General features: G+C 37.4%; 1 protein-coding gene across 2 annotated transcripts; it reads left to right on the forward strand.

The window, feature by feature from the left end:
* The first annotated feature begins 512 nt into the window (after positions 1-512).
* Positions 513-18429, forward strand: phf2 (PHD finger protein 2). Of its 2 annotated transcripts, none has more exons than XM_062464204.1 (22): positions 513-823; positions 4122-4207; positions 4303-4417; positions 5426-5586; positions 5952-6093; positions 6541-6727; positions 6864-7026; positions 7114-7201; positions 7575-7681; positions 8692-8783; positions 9152-9241; positions 9442-9807; positions 9928-10044; positions 10855-10970; positions 11098-11276; positions 11490-11557; positions 12250-12416; positions 13336-13649; positions 14614-14709; positions 14813-14922; positions 15449-15734; positions 16049-18429. In XM_062464204.1, the coding sequence occupies exons 1-22, from the start codon at positions 726-728 to the stop codon at positions 16135-16137; spliced, it is 3237 nt and encodes a 1078-aa protein (XP_062320188.1). In that variant the 5' UTR covers positions 513-725; the 3' UTR covers positions 16138-18429. The 2 variants fall into 2 exon arrangements, with proteins under 2 accessions (XP_062320188.1, XP_062320197.1); XM_062464213.1 differs by having other exon boundaries at positions 13357-13649.
* The last annotated feature ends 1879 nt before the right edge of the window (positions 18430-20308 follow it).

The raw sequence follows: 20308 nt of genomic DNA on the forward strand, positions 1-20308 counted from the left end.
CGTTTGTGTCTTTTTTAATTTCCCTCTTATATTGATACGGTTAACCAATCTGATTTAGATATATTATCTTAATTCTATTTGTTAGCCCTGAACCTTTCAAACGTTATGCTTTATAATGTGCGAAATTATAATGTACATTATTATCATTATTATTATTATAAGTAGAATTTAGGGAAGCTAATATTACTATATTGAATCTTTACAGCACGTTCTTTTCAGATGGTTGGAAGTAAAGTGCGTTACTGATCAATTCACGCAGTCAGTAAGGTTACCCGTTTAGTGTTGAATCATAAACTAAATGTGTGTAAATTGTTTGTTTGTTGATATAAATTATCGGGTTCGAACGTCCTGGGATACCCGGGGAAACAGCTGCAGTGTTAATGAGATAATTCATTCATCTCATTTGAGGACACATTTTTGTCTAGTGCGCTGACGTAACAATATTACAATGCAATGATACATTTTCTTACGGTTTATGAACGTCTCACTACTGTAGGCTACTGTCACCAGGGGGCATACTCACAATAATGCATTTCAGGAAATTTAATATCCTTTCAACAATGATACCATTTTAATGCAGCGCCAGCGTATGTTGGAGTTTTGAATTCAAATTCATGTCCCGCGGAACGGCCCTGCATTAGGAAGATCTTCATATGGTATTTTGTTGCAGGAGGGTTCCTGCTGCCCCCGTCTCTCCGACGTTGTTGTGAATTGATCTAGCGAACATGGCGACTGTACCAGTATATTGCATCTGCAGATTACCTTACGACGTAACCCAGTTTATGATAGAATGTGATGCTTGCAAGGATTGGTTCCATGGCAGGTAATTATTTATATTTATTACGGCGATTTTTGGTCAGTTTGCATAATATTTTGTGAGGTCTTTCAACGTTTGACAGCCTATTGCACATTCGCTGTCTACATCTGAATTGCCATAAGAGCGAGGCCGCTTGAAGAAGAAGGCGGAGTTAAATATAGCTGACTGGGCTATGACATTTTTGTGAATAGCTCAAAAAGATTTAGTCAACTAAATACACAATTGATAGTTTGGGTGTGGGTTTCTATCATTCTATACGTTTCAATAAACATATTCGCCTACTGTTTTATCCCGCGTAACCCCAATATCATTGTTGAAGCGAGCGAGCGAACGCCAGAACAGTGGGTGTCTGCGATCATCAGACATTCGCGAGGCTCTAAGTATTCTGTCTGTAGCTACATTGTTTCGATGTGCACTTATTCATCTTTGAAATATCTGGTATAAACGTGTCTAAACGTGTCTTTATGTCCCTACATTTGCGTATTGTCAATGTAAAACGATGGTTCTGATACCTACGGCTGACAATAGGCAGTTGCCAGTTTGAATTCTAGCCTAGCTTACATGATGATAGACAATAGCGTGTTTTTCTTCTCCTGTTCGGGCTAAATGATAATGTTCAATAGCCAACACGTAGACTATCGGTTGGCAATGTTTGATTGCAGTGCTTTGCAGTAATGTAGACAATCAAATTCCATACAATTCCGTCAGTTTAACCTCGCACATATTAGAAGTCGGTCGTTTTGGTAGCATGTCTAGGCTACTTAGATATTATCCATGCTCCAGTGAACCAAAATTGTCATATAAATCAAGGCCAATCTTAACATATTTGACCAAGAGTGATTGTGATACGATACTAAAATCATTTGGTTTACTGAAATCACACAGTAAAATTCGCTTCAGAACTGGCCATCATTTACGCGCGTTTACATTAACCCTTTGATGCTGCTAGAACATAGCTCATCGTTAACCATGGGGTTGTAACAAATCTAATCAGTCATTACTTGACAGGTGGTAGAGGCTAATGATGCAAGTTCAGCGAAAGCTTATTATGTGATGGCCAAGGAATCTACTAAATTGTTAGTCAACTGTACAGACTAGACTGTCTAGACCCTTAACTGTTGAAGAACGTTTTGTGGATGAGGTGTTTGCTTTAGGTGCTGTTGCAACCTGATGAGGACATCAAAAATATATATATTCAAGCCGAATATGTAGCAAATTATTTATATTTTACAGTTATGTTAAAGGTTATCGTACTTTTTGTTTGTTCTAGTTGATGGAAAGAGCTGTAGGCTACTCTGTGTGTTTTGCAAAGATGAGATGATGTGCATATCCCCCTTGCTCCTATATTGGCCGAGTCAGAGTTTGTGTGCCCTATTTGGTCAGATTACTATACATTTCTGCAAGCCCCATAACCTCACATTGATTCTTTCTGAGACTGAGCAAGACGTGGGCCAAACACATGCTTGAGGTTGGTATAATGCGGATGACATTCGTTCAAATAGCCAAAATGACAACTTGCGCTTCCCAAAAGTTGCATATTGGCCTAGTGGATACTGAAATGCAGCTCAATTGTGATGTTTTTTGAGAAAAGGGTTACTTTCTGGTATGATCAGACAGTGCCGTTTTCATGAAATCACAGTTGTAATCCCTTCTGAATCTTAAGCCTTTTCAATTGGTCTGGCAGTATTCAGAAAGTTAGTTTTTGCTTATAGAATTTCATTCTGAGACACCAACAGTGATATGGAATACAACAAGAATGTATACATTGCCTCACCTTCTCATTATAGTTTGAGTTCCAGTTCAGACTTTATCTGTCAGTTATGAATTGTAAGCCTATTTACTCCAGTATCATAACAATTTTTTTTTTTTTGCAATGTTGTGTATTGATAACACTTCCAAACTTCATGGTGGCCTCCCATGATACCTATGGGGATGTCAATCATAGTCGATTAGTCCTTATTGTTTGCTTGCTGAGTAGATTTGTGAATACATGTTCAACACCCCCCAGATTAAGGTTACTGTTTGTTTATGCTTGCAATCATTCAGGGTTCATTGGTTACATCACACATTCCTTTCATTTCTAAATGTTACATGGCCTTTTCTTTCTTACAAACTAATGTTGATAATGTAGGCAACACTGATTGTACACACAAACTTTGTTATTGGTTTTGATTTATCACAGATCATTTGTTATTGGTTTTGATTGATTACAAAAAATGTGAGATGCTATTGATACTATGCTTTAGTACAACACATAATATATTTCTTGAACATTTAGCATATTTAAAAGCATCTCTGAACTATGTTCTGCATTAATGACTAATGATTATTATTTGTCAGTATGAACCATACACTTTTGTAACTGGTTACACTCATGTAAGTGGTTGGTGAACAAGGACTTTCCACTTGTAAAATCTTTTTGAAATGTAAGTGCTATGAACAGTTTGTAGCAAATCTTATGATCAGTGTTTGTCCCTGGTTTTGTTTATTTTAGCTATGACAAAGCAGTAATATTACTTTAACTACCTATAAAAAACGCTATTCTTAACCCTTGTGTTATCTTCGGGTCATTCTGACCCGTCAGTCATTGTGACCCACCGTCGTATTGCGACAACTTTACCTCATACAAAAACAAAGTGAAGCATTTCCTTTTAACCGTTGGGCTGTCTCAGACCCCCCACATTGCAAAGGTTAAAAGAAAATTATTTCTATTGGTTTTTGTATTGGGTAAAATTGGGTAAACACAACGATGGTTCGTTATGAACCTTTGGGTCATGTGACCCGAAGGCAGCACAAGGGTTAATTAAACCTCCAACTGATTTGTGTCTAACAGCTCATATTAACAAAACATAGGCACAATTATTACATTATTATCTATGTAGTGACAAATGTGCTGTACTTGGAAAGAGATCTACTGTGAAAGTATATTAGATGAAACGGCATTAAGCTTTGCCAAATGACAAATTAACAAAGCAGAAAAAAATCACCATTTCCTTCATGTGAAGACACCACCCATTCCCTCATTGACTTCATACAGGACATGTTGTTATGGCGAGTAGCCTAAGCAGTAAAACTGGCATACAGCCCCCCGCCCCCACTCCCACCCTCAACCAAAAAAGGAGTGTGAAAAAAAAGTCTGGAAGTGGGAAACTCCCAGGTCAATATGCTTGAAAGCAGCGGCCCCAAATGGAAGGAATCTCCTCATGTTATTGTGGTTTCTATTTTTGTGTCTATTTTTGTTGTTCTATTATTTGATATATTTTAAAAATGACTTTTTATTTCATGGTTTGTATTTGTGTTTTAGCTGTGTTGAGGTGGATGAAGATGATGCTCCAGACATTGATATTTATCACTGTCCAAACTGTGAGAAGACCCATGGCAAATCAACAAGTACGTTAGTCCATTAAATAGCCCTCAAACAAATTTGTGCATGTATGTGAGAATGTGAATTTTGTTCATGAGTACATAATTTCTTTTTCCCTTAGTGAAAAAGAAGAAGAACTGGAACAAGCATGACACAGGCCAAAGCACAGACGTCAAAGCTGTCCAGAATGGTAGTCAAGTGTTCATCAAGGAGCTTCGCAGTCGTACATTTCCCAGGTACATTCTATGTCTTTCAAATTATGTTGTCAACTTCTAACGGTAAAACATGTCTCAAAGTAAATATCAGTTGATCAGATCTAGAGAGAACTTAGTGTAAGAGTTGAAAGTGCTGTTATACTATATACTACTTCTATAAGTCTCTTGTTTCAAAAGTCTCACTAGATGGCACTCTTTAATCATTTATGGAGAGGTTGTCTTTGCCTGTTACCATTCATGTAATTACATATACTAGTATAACCCGTGTGAGTGATCCATGGCTCCATCGCTAAGTGCAGCTCAGCCCATCATCAGTTAGCTCAATTCAAATTTGTAAATATTTTATACTGGTTGCTAGTTTTTCTAGTGAAACAGACAGAATGTGCATTTCAAATCAAATAACAATTAGCTGAATAACCTTTTCAGTTAGCCACTACAACAGTGAGCTGGCTATAGTACAACCCGTGTTAATCATGTAGCTAGCCGAGTAGCTAATATTGTAACTAACAACAGTATACCCATACCTACAGTATACCCATACCTACAGTATACCTATACCTACAGTATACCTTTACCTACAGTATACCCATACCTACAGTATACCTATACCTACAGTATACCTATACCTACAGTATACCTTTACCTACAGTATACCTTTACCCTTTAGCCCCAATGTTGCCCTCATGTCATAGAAATGTGAAGAAAACAAATTATGTGACGAAGTGGAGCCTTTTGCGCAGTTCATTGCATGGGGGTTTGGGTGGTTATATGCTATAACCATTGCATGCTATAGATTGTTCCTCGTTTTGCATTTAACGTATCCAAACAATGTTACATGCAAAACTGCACATCCCTGGATCCTGAGCAATAAACATGGCAAATTTCAACCTTATACAATTCCCGGTTCTCAAGATAATCCCGCCACAGGCAGACAGATATTCCTGCCTTTATTGTCAGTTTGATACCTATACATTTCTCTGCCTTTTCACCTTTGTTTTGAATGCTTGTAATGTTTAATTTTTCTCCTAGTGCTGAAGATGTAGTGGTTAAACTGAATGGCAGTCAACTGACAATGGACTACTTGGAGGAGAATGGGTTTAATGAACCTATTCTAGTCCAGAAGAAAGACGGTCTGGATATGTCCATGCCAGCTCCAACTTTCTACATCAGTGATGTTGAGAACTATGTTGGTATGTATTGAGTTTTTGTGTTAACATCAACACATTTAAACATTGCATTTCAAATGTCATGAGTCATGAACTTGAAACTGGTGTCATTGCATGCATATACAAAATGATGTGTGGCATATAAAATGTCACTACCTCACACTGGACAGATTTGTTACTTAAATGACTCTTTCAAAGACCCTCTATTTTTTCAGCAGAGGGCGCCTCTGCCTTGCTGTTGTGCATTAGACGCCCAGACATGCAAAACCACTTTCACCTTTACCTTAACCTCTATTTATGCTGGCCTTATCAATTATTTTGAACAGTACCAGATTTTATGTTTTGTTGGTAAATGCCACTTTCTAATCTCATCCATCTTTTTGTTGAAGGTCCAGATGTTGGTGTTGATGTTATTGAGGTTACCAAACAGACGGACAGCAAGATGAAACTCAAGGAGTTTGTTGATTACTACTATAGCACAAACAGAAAGAAAGTTTTAAATGTGATCAACTTGGAATTTTCAGACACAAGGTAAATCCAAAAATGCATTACATATGCATAATTTTAGATTTTTAGTCCCTGGAAAGTTGCTGATATTATGTTAATTTAAATATGAAATAGCTAAGAAGAATCATCTTCATGAAATGGAAATATTCCAAAACATAAACATTTAAATATGACTTTATCCATCCTGCCACCCACTCTAGCAGTACTGTGAACAGAACGTCAATAAGGATTTTAAGATTTTCAAAATAAAAGCGCAGCTAATCTTCCCATACTGTCCTAAAATGGGAGTGGATGCATTTTGACTTCAGATGTAAAATTCAAACACGTTTTACAACATAAATAGAACCTCTCACAATAAACATATACTGAATTCCATCTCTCGAATCACATAGCTGCCCCTTAAACAGTTTCTTACTTGAATTGCGGTAATAATAAGTATCATACTTTATACAAATATTTTTTTTCTCTTAGGATGGACAGTATAGTGGAGAGTCCCCAGATAGTGAGGAGGTTATCCTGGGTAGGAAACTACTGGCCTGACGATGCTCTGCTTGGCAAGCCCAAAGTCACCAAGTACTGTCTCATCTGTGTGAAAGACAGCTACACAGACTTCCATATTGAGTGTGGCGGTGCCTCTGTCTGGTACCATGTCCTCAAGGTGGGTGGAATAGCAACCTTCTTATAACTTTAGAATTCACCTAGACAATAATACATATTGTAGAATTGATCTGAATCTGATCTGTAAGGAGACTGACACTACATATACCTCTGTGCATTTTGTTTCCTTTTTTCAGGGAGAGAAAATATTTTTCTTGATCAAGCCGACTTCTGCCAACCTGTCTCTGTATGAGCGCTGGAGGTCATCATCCAATCACAGCGAGATGTTCTTCGCTGATCAGGTGGACAAGTGCTACAAATGTACACTGAAGCAAGGACAGACTTTGTTCATTCCATCGGGTACGGGTGGCTCTTAAAGAAATACTGTTTATAATTTAATCATGTGAGCTCCCTTATAATTACTAGTGTGTACTTCAATTATTTCAGGTTGGATAAATGCAATACTGACTCCAGTTGACTGCCTGGCATTCTCTGGACACTTTGTCCACAACCTGAGTGTGGAGATGCAGATGAGGTGAGGAAGGGTGCAGTTTTACTTCAATGCTAATCTGTATTTCACTATGAAATCCATCAAATTTGAATTACTGATGAAATGCATAAAGTACTTTGTTACTGTGTTATCCTAATGATTAGATTGGTCTTCTGTTGATGTTCAATTTGATGTGGGTCTCTTAAATGTCAGATGGTTAAGTGGTTAGGGAATCGGGCTCTTAATCAGACGGTTGCCGGTTCGATTCCGAGCCGTGCAATGCACTGGGCAAGGCACTTCACCCTACTTGCCTCGGGGGGAATGTCCCTGTACTTACTGGAAGTCGCTCTGGATAAGAGCGTCTTCTAAATGTTAAATTTAAATGTATTTGTAAGCCCCAAACTGTCTCTCTGCATAGAGCCTACGAAGTAGAAAAGCGACTAAAGGTGAGAAGCCTCACTCCCTTCCCAAACTTTGAGACGGCATGTTGGTATGTCGGTCGACATCTCTTGGAGCGATTTAAAGGTGAACAATTATTTCCTTACATTTTGATAACTGAGATTCTATGTTTTTAAGTGGATAATACATATTTTATTATTTGCATTTACTCTGTTTTCAACCTAATCTCATCTATCTATGATTTGTGTGAATTTAGTATTACACAGTACTCCCAATATTATTTTAGCCTATATTTACAGTATAAATAGTATTTTTAATGCCTTTAAAAAGGCATCTTTCAGAGATGCATTGGAGTTAGTTATGCAGCTTGCTGCTCTTCCATGTGTTTCTGGCAGAAATCTGCTCAGCAGATGAGGATCTGGATGCTCTAATATTATTTCAGTCATTAAATCGGGGAATCGCAGAGTTCACAGATGATTAGCTTCAAAAGGCCTGGCTGAGGCAGAATCACTTGCTCCATTACAAGCCTTTGTTTAAACTCCCCTCAGCTGGCCTGGGGCAACTGTTTATATTTCCACCATTTTCTGTGTGTATGTGTGTGCGTGAGTGTGTGTGTGGTGGTGGGGGTGGGGTGGGGGGGGGGGTATATATGTGTTTGTAAGGCCAGATTGCAATTCTGTGCACACAACCAGCATACAGTTTAAGACTGCATTATGTTATGAATGTTATGGTAATTCAAGGCATTCCTTAGCCTAGCTCACACTGTTTTCTGTTGAAGTTTTCTTGATTGTATTTTTTAAGTAAACTGTGGGATGTATAGTGGGTGTGAATGCAGTCCAGCCAATCAGTAGTCAGTCGAAGTTGAAACCAGCTTAGTAAAAAGGCGCCTATTTTAGTTCAAATGGTCTTTTGGGTGTTCTAAGTGGGTATTGAAAGTGACCTATGATGCTGGTGGTTGTTTCGATCTTTATTCTTGAAATCCTCAACTTCCAAAAGGGGAAGTAGAACAACAAACTGTTTTCATGACAGTTTTACTGTTCCATTGATAGGGCATGTATTACTCCTTCCCATGCTCCAGTGCCAAATATGTTATTCCTTACTATTGTCCTTCATGCTTCCTTATTCTATTTCTTCAGGTTTACACAAGGCAAACAAACAACCAGCTCCATACCTGGTACATGGTGCCAAAATCATTAACGGAGCCTTCAGAGCATGGACAAAAAAACAGGTAAGCTTACCTGTTGCATTGCACACTCATTCTTTCTCTAACTTCTTACGCCCAAACACACCCACCCAACTGTCGACCAACCGTTCCTGAATTAATTAATCAGTACCGTAAAAATGGGGTGTTCAGTCTACCTCTGTGGTAGTTAACACCCCATTTACATAGTCCTCTTTGAGCTTGGACGCAAGCGGCGCTATGGAGACAACTGGCAAGTCAAGCTACAATTAATTTGTTTTCTTTTCTGTGACAGTTGGGTTGGAGTTGTTTGGGCCATAGATGTTATGTCACTTAACATTTTTTATTTAACTGAATTGATTTTTACAAATTGGTGTTGCAATAATATGCTTTTGAAAAATGTCCCCTGACAACAGGCTCTTTTGGAACACGAGGATGAGCTTCCAGAGAATATGAAGCCCACACAGCTCATAAAGGATCTTGCCAAGGAGATCAGAATTTCAGAGGTGTGGTCACTTTTCAGTGTTCTATTGTGAGACATATATAGTGTGTTACATTACAGTACGGTGTTGGCCTGCATCCATAGGGTTACTCAACACGATTTTCCAACCAGGTATTGTCATACCGTTGATAAACATGGAGTAGAAGAACAATTCCTCATGGTATGATCCACTTTAAACATCCCTATATACCATCTTCTCTTTAGAATGCAACAAAAGCCATCAAGAGTGAGCCTAGCGCCAAGGTGCCTGTGGAAGAGCCTCCTTCAGCCCACTCTGAGCCTGAGGAACCTGTTTCTCCAGCTCACGTTCCATCACCCCCCATGGAGAAACCAACAAGGAAGAAAGCCTCCAAACTCCCGAAACCACCCAAACCCCCAAAGCCGCCCAAGCCCCCCAAGATGTCTAAGGCTCCCAAGCCACCCAAGGTACCCAAAGTGAAGGAAGGAGGCAAGAAGAAAGGAAAGAAAGCTAAGGAGATTGCTCCCCCACCAAAGCCCTCCAGCTTTGCTGCTCTCGAATCTCATGCTAAGGACATCCTGAGCAAGATGGACCAGCCAAAGAAGGGGAAGGTAAGTAAACCCATAAAACAATGAATAGCCTTCCTCTACCATTAATGTGTCATGAATTGCAAGAAAATGCATTTGAAATAAGCAATTACATGTAACAAGAGATCGTCGTTTTACTTTTAGGCTGCTAAAAATGTTTTAAGCATGTCAGAGAAGGAAACATCTAAGCAGAATAATTTGGATAAGTTTGAAATTCGGGAACAGAACAAGAACAAAACTGAAGCCAAATGGAAATACAAGGTAAGTCACAGCACAGGCATTCCAGATTAGAGCACATTGTCAGCATAGTTGAAATATTTTACGATCTGATACTTAAGTAAGCAGGTCAATTATCTGTAACATGTTAAATGTTCTTTCAAATGAAATGCTACTAGGGCTGCTTTAGGAGTGAAGGAGTTGGATCATCCAGAAGGGATTCACACCCTTCACATCAAAGCAATCAGCATAAAATAGCACTGTGGCTTCAGTCACTATTTGGGGCCTGGTGCTCATCAAAGCTCCTCGAGAACATTTTTTCCTTCCAAAGTTTATCTAATGGAATTACACTGTGTCATATCCAAATTTCACCTAAGTATTTACATATGCCCTTTTTCTTCAAAAAGAATGTTGTTCTGTCATTATTACTGAAAAACATGAAATAGTTTTGTAGGAAAGCTTAATTTTCTTGAACGGAAGACATTAAAAGGCTTTAGTTTCATGGAAAATTCAATGCCAAACTTCTTTGGAATGTTTGTAGTCACTCCAAGGATCTTGATCCAAGTGTTCCTTAGCATCAGGCCAAACATTTGCAGATGGGATGGATTTTCTTATATTTACCAAGGCCATCACAGACCACATCTTCAATCTATCAGTTTTGATCATAGTTGACTTTGGTGAAGGTTTATAGTTCCTCTTTTAGTGTGAAAAGCAATTAAATGCTAGTCCAGAGTTGACAAACCAAATGCACAATTCACTTTAATACATTTTCCATTAATTGAATTCATATCTACCAATTTGTAAGATGCTATTGTGGTCTACCTATTTCAAGCAATGTTTGCAATGATTTTACAGAACAGTAAACCAGATTCCCTGTTAAAGATGGAAGAAGAGCACAAATTTGAAAGAACACTACTGTCTGGCAACAAAGACAAATTTGCTTTTACCATGTCTCACAAAAAATTACTCGGGTATGTATGGATAAAGTTTTACCTGTGTGAAAATAATTTCATGATGATGTTTCGCGATTCATTGTTTTTTGTCTGTTATTTCACCCACATATAATCTAGGCCTGTTATCATGTCCTTTTGTTTTCAGGTCTAAGACACTAAAACCCCAGACCAACTCAAGTGTTTTTGGATCCTTACAAAACTTAAAAGAAGACAAAGCCAAGCCGGTGAGAGACGAGTATGAATATGTCTCAGATGAAGGAGAGCTGAAGATAGATGAGTTCCCCATCAGGAGGAAAAAAAACGCTGTCAAGAGAGACATATCCTGTGAGTTCTGTAAACAATTTAAACATATTGCATATTTAGAAAAGATCTGTATTGTTTAAGATATACCTTTATTCGTCCCACAATGGGGACATTCGGGTTACATGGGACCTCTGCTAAAGCAGTGGCTAAATTGTAGTTGTTTTGATGAAGAATTATGATTGAATTCTAATTGTCACTTCTTGTGATTGATTTTCACTGTCCAATTTCTCACAGTTTTGTCAAACATCAAAGAACCCATTCAGCCGGCCAAAAAAACAAAGCTCCAACCTTCAATTCAAAAGGTATTTACAGCACAGTACTGATTTATAATAGTGTTTTTGAAAACTATAGATAAAATTGAAGCTAGCCTCTTTTCTGTCTTGTTAGAAAGCTAACACCCATAACAAATTGCTGTAATTACAATGTGATACTTTCGTTTCCTTGTCTGCAAAAACGAAATGACAGATTATAAGAAATGTTGGACAAAAACTTTTAACAATATTATTCCATGAGGTCCATAATGAATTCCCTATGATTGCATTAAAAACAGTCTATCACAAATGCAAAAGCTCTGCCCTTAGAACAGCATACTGGGAGTGTGCTGCAATTGTCCCATAATGTTCCCACTTAAAACAACATACAGTGTGAATCAAAAGGAGAAAGTTCCAGGATTTGGCCAAGGAACACCACAAACTGATTAAGGCAATAGTTGCGGTGTGAATCAAGTAAGAGTGAGAAGCAGAATTACACCAGATGTCCATATGGTTGTTAACTGAGTTCATAAGAAGCCATATAATGACCTTGGTATACTGTTTCATTGCCTATTTTCAGCATGCTCTTAACTCCCCCACTTAACCAAGACAAAATCTAGTGTCAGTTCAGAAATATGCGTTAACTTGGAAAATTACAGTGTATCGATATCATGTTGCTTACTTTATTGAAAGTATGTAATGCTGATGATGTGTGTTGTTTCATTGTACTCTTGCTTATTTAGAATGCTGACTCTTCAGATGAAGAGTCCCTTCATATAGACACAAATGCAAAACCAGAGGTCAAAGGTCGGAACTCCAAGGTCAAAAAGAAGGGTGGCAGTGCAGCAGGAATTCTTGACCTGTTACAGGCAAGCAAACAAGTGGGTGGGATCGACTACAGTGCAAACAGGTATGGTAATAAAGCTTTGACATAACATGCTGAAAATCAATTTTATGGTAATGTAAACAGTCTTAGAACACACAGTACAGCATACATACACTGTGCAAGGTTGGTTCTTTTGGTTACTAAGCTTGATGGGATGGATTATTGGCAGTCAATTACAATTCATTTAGATAACAAATAGGGTTGCCTCGTTAAAGACTCTTGACCATTTCTGAAAACACCAAAACTCAAACTTGTTAACAAAGGTCTTACCCATAGACTACATATCAACTCCTGAATTGCGTCATGATTTACTCAAAGTTTTTCACCAGTTAGTTTTTTGGTCAGTTTTGTTTTATCCTCCATCACTCACTATTCATTTGTCAAAAGCAGTATGGCCTCAGGCTATCACTCCTCGCTTTGCTTTTTGCTGTTTTGGTAAGCTCTTGATGGTCTATTACCACCACAATGAAAGCTACAAATGAGCAATGAAAGAGAAAAAGAAAAGATTACTAAAATGTAAATTTCTCAAATTATTTTCCTGCTTTGAAAAGGGAAGTATTCACATACATATATCTTAATGGTTGTAGGGAAGGAAATGACCATGGCCAATTAAAACTACATTAAATAGGCACTTTTCACATTGTTTCAAATTACCGGTTAATGACTTAATAGGTGTTAATAGGGACAATTTGGTTTAGTTTTTAGGGCAGCTTTCCTAAATGGACAGTCCATAGAGATTATTTTCGCTTCAGTTTGGTAAAATAAAGATATGCCCTACAATGCATTATTAACTTTGTTGATAATGATTCGTTAACGTTAATGGAAAAGCCTATCGTTAAACTCACTCCTTACTTTCCTCTTTCGATCTATCTTCATTCCCATTGGCTAATTGACTGATGTGTAATGTCTGTGTATTGTGTATTTCTTATTGACGTACTTACAGTCAGCCACCTGCATCCCCCAGCACACAGGAAGCCATTCAGGGCATGTTGTCCATGGCAAACCTGTCATCTTCAGACAGCATGCAACAGACCTGGAGCAACAGCCAGTCCAAGAACAATAGCCAGTCAAAGAACAACTCTCACAGCGCACATACTGGCAAGAAGGCTACAGGAACCAACGGCGGTGGCGGCAATAACAGCAAGCGGCCAAACAAACGTCTCCCGAAGAAAACCCGAAAGAGCAGCAGTATTGACAGTATGGAGTTTGACGATGATCAGGATCACATGGATGCATGCTTCAAGGACTCTGATTATGGTAAAACCAAACCATCCTGTTTGAATTCCTGTGTAAAGCTTTCTACTACATTTTGAAAAATGACAGATGTCTCCTTTAAACAATGATTTTCTTGCCTATTTTTCAGATTCCTTTAAAAAGAAAATGTTGTTTTAAGTGTGCTAAAAAAGTAATTATACCTATAAGATGTATATGACTTTTTCCTATTGCTGTTAACAGGTGTCTTTAAAAACAAATTGACCTATTTTATATCAACATGTGGTCCCTTCATTCTAAATTTAACCAGGAAGTTTTCATTAGGAGAAGATGATAGGGTTTGTGTTTACTTTTTGTACGTCCTTTCCAAACCCACCCTTTAGTATTACTCCAATTTGGTATTTTTCCCTGAAATGAGCTCCTTGTGAACTCCATCCAAAAACAGCAGGATTGACCCTCCCAGTCTGTTAATATCCCATTAACACAAGTTTAGAATTGTTGTTTTAAATGTTTTTTGAAGGGAAAATCTAATGAGTCATTAGTGGTATAAAACATTCTCATTCTTGAATCACACCACCAGGCTTGCATTTTATCAAATCAGTCAGGCACTTCTGTAAACACAATTTTTTTATCCTGATCATTTAATTATCGGAAAATGTAGTGCATGCACTTAAATGGTTGTGTTCAAAATTGGCAAGGTGCAAGCAGAGAGAGGGGGCAGTCAACAGATGTCTAACAGCTGTTGAATAGGCTCTTATTCTTGCAAGAAAGCAGTCAAATGCAAAAGGAATGCACAAATCATGTGACACATATTGCTGTATTGAACTTTCCAGTGTGACATCATTTTTCAGACGGGAATGTCTTCATGCCTAATTTTGGTGTGTCATCTTGTTTCTTGGGCAGAAATTTTACGATGGAGAAGGATATTGTGGGGTGATGCTATGACAGCCAGTAGTTTTAAATCGCATGTATGCTTTTACCAACTAACTAGATTCATTGTTTATTTTAGTTTACCCTTCTCTGGAGTCTGAAGAGGACAATCCTGTATTTAAATCCAGATCAAAGAAAAGGAAAAGTTCTGATGACACTCCTTACAGTCCAACAGGTACAGTAATGTGGACCGTAGAGGTTTGTATTATTGTAATACCGGCATGCAATCTGAACTTTATTTTGAATAGATGTTTCTTTGACTGTGTGGATGGTTGCAGCGCGTGTAGGTCCTTCAGTCCCCAGACATGAGAGGCCTGCTCGGGAGGGAGCACGAGTGGCCTCCATAGAAACTGGACTTGCAGCTGCTGCAGCCAAACTCTCCCATCAGGTTGGTTGGCTTACATATCACTATAATTATCCTTACCTTTAAAGCTTAATTTATACTTAGGTCGCGGACACTTTTGAAATGGTCGCCGACAAAAAAAAAAAAGTGTCGCTCAGGCTGCTGCATTTATACTTCGGCAAACAGTCGCCTGTGCTCAAGGTTCGCGTGACGTAAACAGAATCATTTTACCGTAACATTCATAGCTATGGTTACATTGTTAACGCTTTGTAGCCTAGGTGATCAATCGGAGAAACTGACCATTTTAATTTTTCACTATGTGACGACATCCGCGCCAGTAGAAATTTCTCCTGGTAGGCGACACTTCTAAGCGACGGTTAAAAGTGTCGACCGAGACGTCATTTCTGTGGGCGACCTTTTCAAAAGTGTCTGCGACCTAAGTATAAATTGGGCTTAAGTAATATGCACACTATCGCTTTACAAAGCACTTAACACTAAATATAAAGCCAGGTTGCCTAAGTTTGTCACAGAGACAGTAAGTTGCTGAGACTCAACCCAATCTATTGATCAGGAGGAGCAGCAGAAGACCAAGAAGAAGAAGAAGACCACCAAAAAAAAGACAATAGTGATTGAGGAACCCCAGAACATCTCTCAGGACAGCAGCTCCCCAGAGCCCACCCAGGATTCTCAAGACAGCCTGGTAGATCATGAGTACAGCACTGGAACAGGCAAAACACCACCTGGGGGTCCCCAACCCATGGCTCCAGGAGTCTTCCTCAACCAGAGACGGCCCTCTACGTCATCCCAGAACTCCACAACAAAAGGAGGAGATCGTGGGGTCTCAGCCGAGGCTAAAGGTCAGTAGGATCTGGATCTCATCTTGTCTGTGGCAGAAACGCAGTTACATTTCATGGTTTTCAAGTAAATTATTAAACAGGAATACGTTTCTTAAATATTGATAAGTACCCCACCACTAGTTAAAGGGTTATTTACTGTGAACTTAAACATGTTGAATGGATTCTTACTGGTGGTTATAATTAGGCAATTAATTAATAATGATAATTATTACATTCATAGTGATTAATAATCATTCATAATAATCTATAATCAACCCACTCAATCAGTTCTGCTTATATTTCCTTAACCCTTTATTGTTGACCCTCTCATACAGCAAAAAGGCTAAAGAAAGGCATGGCAACGGCCAAACAGAGACTTGGAAAGATCTTAAAGATCCATCGGAATGGGAAGCTCCTTCTGTAACACAAACTGTGTAGGACTGGGATATACTCCTGATGTTTTGGGCTCATGAACTGGTCCTATCTTGCCCCCCCCCCTCTTCCTCCTCCCATTCCTCTTCCTCACTGATCAAAGCCAACAGCGAAAATTACGGAAACACAAGGGAGGACGAAACAAGTCACACATTTTTCAATTTCTAAGAAGAACATCATTCAAATAGGTTTTTGCCTCTACTTATTCTTTATAACTTTCAGATATTAAAGTGTACAGAATACCTGCTATAAATATTTTTTAAGAGAAAACGTGTCATTTTACTACAGCTGTTTATCAGGGGTTGCTACATGTGAAATAGAAGTACATTGCAGTCATTCCAAGATTCTGAAAGTATCCCTTGCATGTATTCAGTTGCATGTCCGCATAGAGGTTTGGTTTGGGGGATTTACATTTATTTTAGGAAATTCATTCCTACTATTTGGATGTGGCTTATCATTGCCTCCCAATGTTCAATAATAGAGGGAAAGAGCAGAAAAATGCTTGAATGTTTTAGTAACGCTACTGGGCCAGTCATCTTAAATTCTCCCTTTATCTTCCCCAGTTTAAGGCTTTAATTGAAGCATTAACTTCCTGGAACTTTTTATTATTTACTTTGTTTGCTAAGCACTATCAGTGATATTTATTGATGTAATGGTGTGTCATGTGATAAATAGGAAAGGAAAGCCAAAAAGGCACTTATGGAACAACTATTAAGCACACAAAATGAAGTTATTACCTGAGTAAAGTAAAATGTTAGGATGTGATGACAATTACAATAAACTTTTCACTTAGTTTTATTGTTTATTAGAGACCCGAATGCTAAAATATGCAGTCTTTGTATTTAAAGTTTTTCTTATATTTATCAAAACATATCAGTTATCGGGGCAAAGACAGTCTTCAACTACATTTTTTGTAAAATTCTAAAGGTAATACTGCTGTTATAAGAAACTTTGATCGAACAGCAAATAACTTTGTTTTTGAAAATGACATTTCCTAGAGTATCACAGTGGAATATAAATAAACCTAATACATGGGATTATTTTTCACATTGTATCACAGTTATTTGTGTTTACGCGTTGATATTCCCAAGTATAACATGTAGGAGACTGCTAGTAAATGACTGTTTCTTTCTTTCTCACATACGTAGAGGACTTTAAAAAGATTAACACTAAATGGGACCTAAAGACCTGATGATAAGCCTCATCCATTTTAGTTGCTATGGCTACATGGGGATACTTTCTATCTTCTTTTGTTTCACAGGCATCACCATAAACTTAGACTGAAATATGCATAAATATTGCTTCACAGTACAGTATGTAGAATGTAGCTTGTACAAAGCCTTTTAAATGACTCATTTTTTGTATCTTTTTCCCTTCATACCACATTATACATTTTTACTAGTTTTTTGCTAATTATAAACAAATATCATGTATATGAATAAATAGAAATAGCCATTATGTTACATTTTATTCGAGACATGATAGTCAACATTATTTGTATTTTCTTTTTTGACTGAGGTGTTGCCTGGAAAACAACTGAAGAAATAACATTGTCATATGGCCTTACATACAAAGCTAACCGTATTGTGATTTTTTTGGAATAAGAGAGGAAGCTTTGGAGAGAAAAAATACAAAAAGAAAAAAATCTAAACAAAGTTTCTATGACCAGCCTCTTGTTCAAGTCCTAGTTCAAAATGATTTTACTAGCACCTTGTGAAGTGTTTTCTGTGTCAGTGATGTAATTTATTAATGTTTGTAGCTTTTTATACCTGTACAATTCTTAAGAATTATGTTTTTGAATATTTCATCAGCCTGTAAAATCCCCCCGAACAAGAACCAGTTCGTTTTGATCTTTTCAGGCATCAATAGGTCACTACTCTGTGTAAAACATTGGATCCTTTTTGTCTTCACTTTGTCAATGTTATCATCGTCAGCAGTCAAGATGTTGCATACTATTATTATTGATGTCATTGTTAATGTCTCTATTATTATTATTATTGTTTTCATTATTATTAAGCAGCTATGTTTAACATCCATCATGCCATTTTCTTTTGGTTGAAAGTATGTACATTTTTAACAGGTTTCTATGTGCTAATCAATAGCCGTGTTTTAGTCACAGATGTAAATCATGTATCCACATTGCAAGGAAATACACTCAGATCAAACTTTGTCAATGGAACAAGTTCAGGTTTTATTTGTACAATAAGTGTGTTGCTTTGTTGTGGTTTATTTTTGTATGTCCAACCTATTAAATGCGTCCACTGTGCCAGGGCAGTGAATTATACCTGTTGTAGCTGTCTTCCCTTGTTATTGCATACAATACAGTACTTAATGGACTAACAGCCCTCTTGAGCAAAATCTTTTTAATGTGTTCAGATCCTTCTGTTATAGAATATGGCATCACCTTTTAAGCAAGACTTAAAACTAAGATTACATTTTTGTTGATCATCAACCTTGCTTGAATACAGTTTACAGTTTTCTTTGAAAATAATTTTGTTATGTATTCTGTGCTATTGGGACATCTTATTTCTGTGGTATTCTGTAGTAATTACTGCTACTGTTCTGCTAAATGTTACCCTGGCCTTTGTCTACAATTCCCACCATACAATCAAAATGTCTATAGGGATTTCAGAAATACCTTTCACTTTTTTTATGCCAAGGTTCAACCACATAACTGTTTTAGCCCTGGCCTGAGGCCTAACACCTAACATAGACCAGCAAAGTCATTAATTAAACCCAAGTCAAGGTCAACACCATTAACCAGTATTAGAGGGATTATGAAATAGAAGTGATCCATTCATATATTTACATTGTCTTAGATTTACCAGATTTGTTGTGATGCAAAATTATTTTGCAAAACTTTTAGGTATGTACAAGATACAAATTCAGTGCATTGAGGTGATGTAAATATTGACTATTGGGAAATGGCCTCACTCTTTTGAAGAATATAACACATATGGTTCAACAATTGAGTTTTCCCCGTCATTCAAAATAAAATGTATTTGAGGCTATACCCACAGAACGTGCTGGCAGACATGAGGCAATAGCAAGTATGCACCAGTAGATGGAGATAAAAAAGACTATCTTCTCAGATTATATGCAAGGAATTCATATTAGAAGCAATTTGCTGTTTATATGTGCTAAGTTATATGTGCGTGGGAATAAAGATCTCGGTTATCTCATGAGAGTTGGAGTTATTCTTAGGTCACATTTCTGAAACTTTCTGGAAAAAAAAACTTTTCTCATGCTTAATAATAATTAATATCTGACATGTCTATAACAGCAATATATCTCAATCTTTTAGTTTGTTTGCTTTCAAATTTGAGTTTTTAGTAAACATTCATGTCAGTTAAATAGTTAAACAGTTAACTAATGGCAAAATGCATCCCTTCAGAAAATGGCCCATGGCTGATAAAGAAGAAATATATCCTTTGGTAGGAACATCTAAGTTGTCAAAGTTATTTATTGTTTGTCAAACTTTTAGTTGTCATTATTGTGTTTTAATCAAGTGCCATTTTAGTTTTCATGATATTGAGATTTTGAACCTCAAGTCACTAGTGCATAAAGCCTCGGACCCTCTTCACTCTGGTTAGTGTCAAAGTGAGTTGTTATTGTTACTTAATTGTTAACACAAGTCTTGAAGTGTTTCAGTGTCACTAAATGAAACAATCACATCATTTGTGATCCTAAGGTCTTGGTACTCAACATGAAAGAAAAACTGAAAGGTTTATGAACTTGAACTTCACATTTTGACCAAAATGTACAAATACTAAGCATGTGTATAGGAAACAGGGATGTGATGTTACATTTATTTAGGTTGAATTATATTGATACAAATAACGAAATCGACAAGCCTACATCATTGTTAATTACACGATATATTGTAAATGACAAATGACCTGGATAGTGCACAACATATCCCATTTATATTTAGGTGTTTTCAATTATACCCCTTACCTTTTGTTTCGCTGAATATTTCTTAGCCATCAATATACTGTAAAATCAATATACTGTTTGTTTTTTATTACCTTATTGTACATTTATTTGAAAGACAATGGCCATTTAGTTGCTTGGTCTTCAGATTTTATACCTGTAGAGTACTACAACACGACTATTCGATCAATGGCTACTTCTGCTGAATTGTGCTTGTCCCCTTGAGGGGG

Source organism: Osmerus eperlanus, chromosome 1 (genome assembly GCF_963692335.1).
Source record: "Osmerus eperlanus chromosome 1, fOsmEpe2.1, whole genome shotgun sequence".
NCBI lineage: Eukaryota > Metazoa > Chordata > Actinopteri > Osmeriformes > Osmeridae > Osmerus > Osmerus eperlanus.

Excerpts from the sequence above, each read along its gene's own strand:
- phf2 (XM_062464204.1), top strand. The coding sequence starts at position 726 with ATGGCGACTGTACCAGTATATTGCATCTGCAGATTACCTTACGACGTA. Across the intron at positions 11,558-12,249 it reads TCCAACCTTCAATTCAAAAG|AATGCTGACTCTTCAGATGA; the intron begins GTATTTACAGCA and ends TTGCTTATTTAG. Across the intron at positions 14,710-14,812 it reads CACTCCTTACAGTCCAACAG|CGCGTGTAGGTCCTTCAGTC; the intron begins GTACAGTAATGT and ends GGATGGTTGCAG.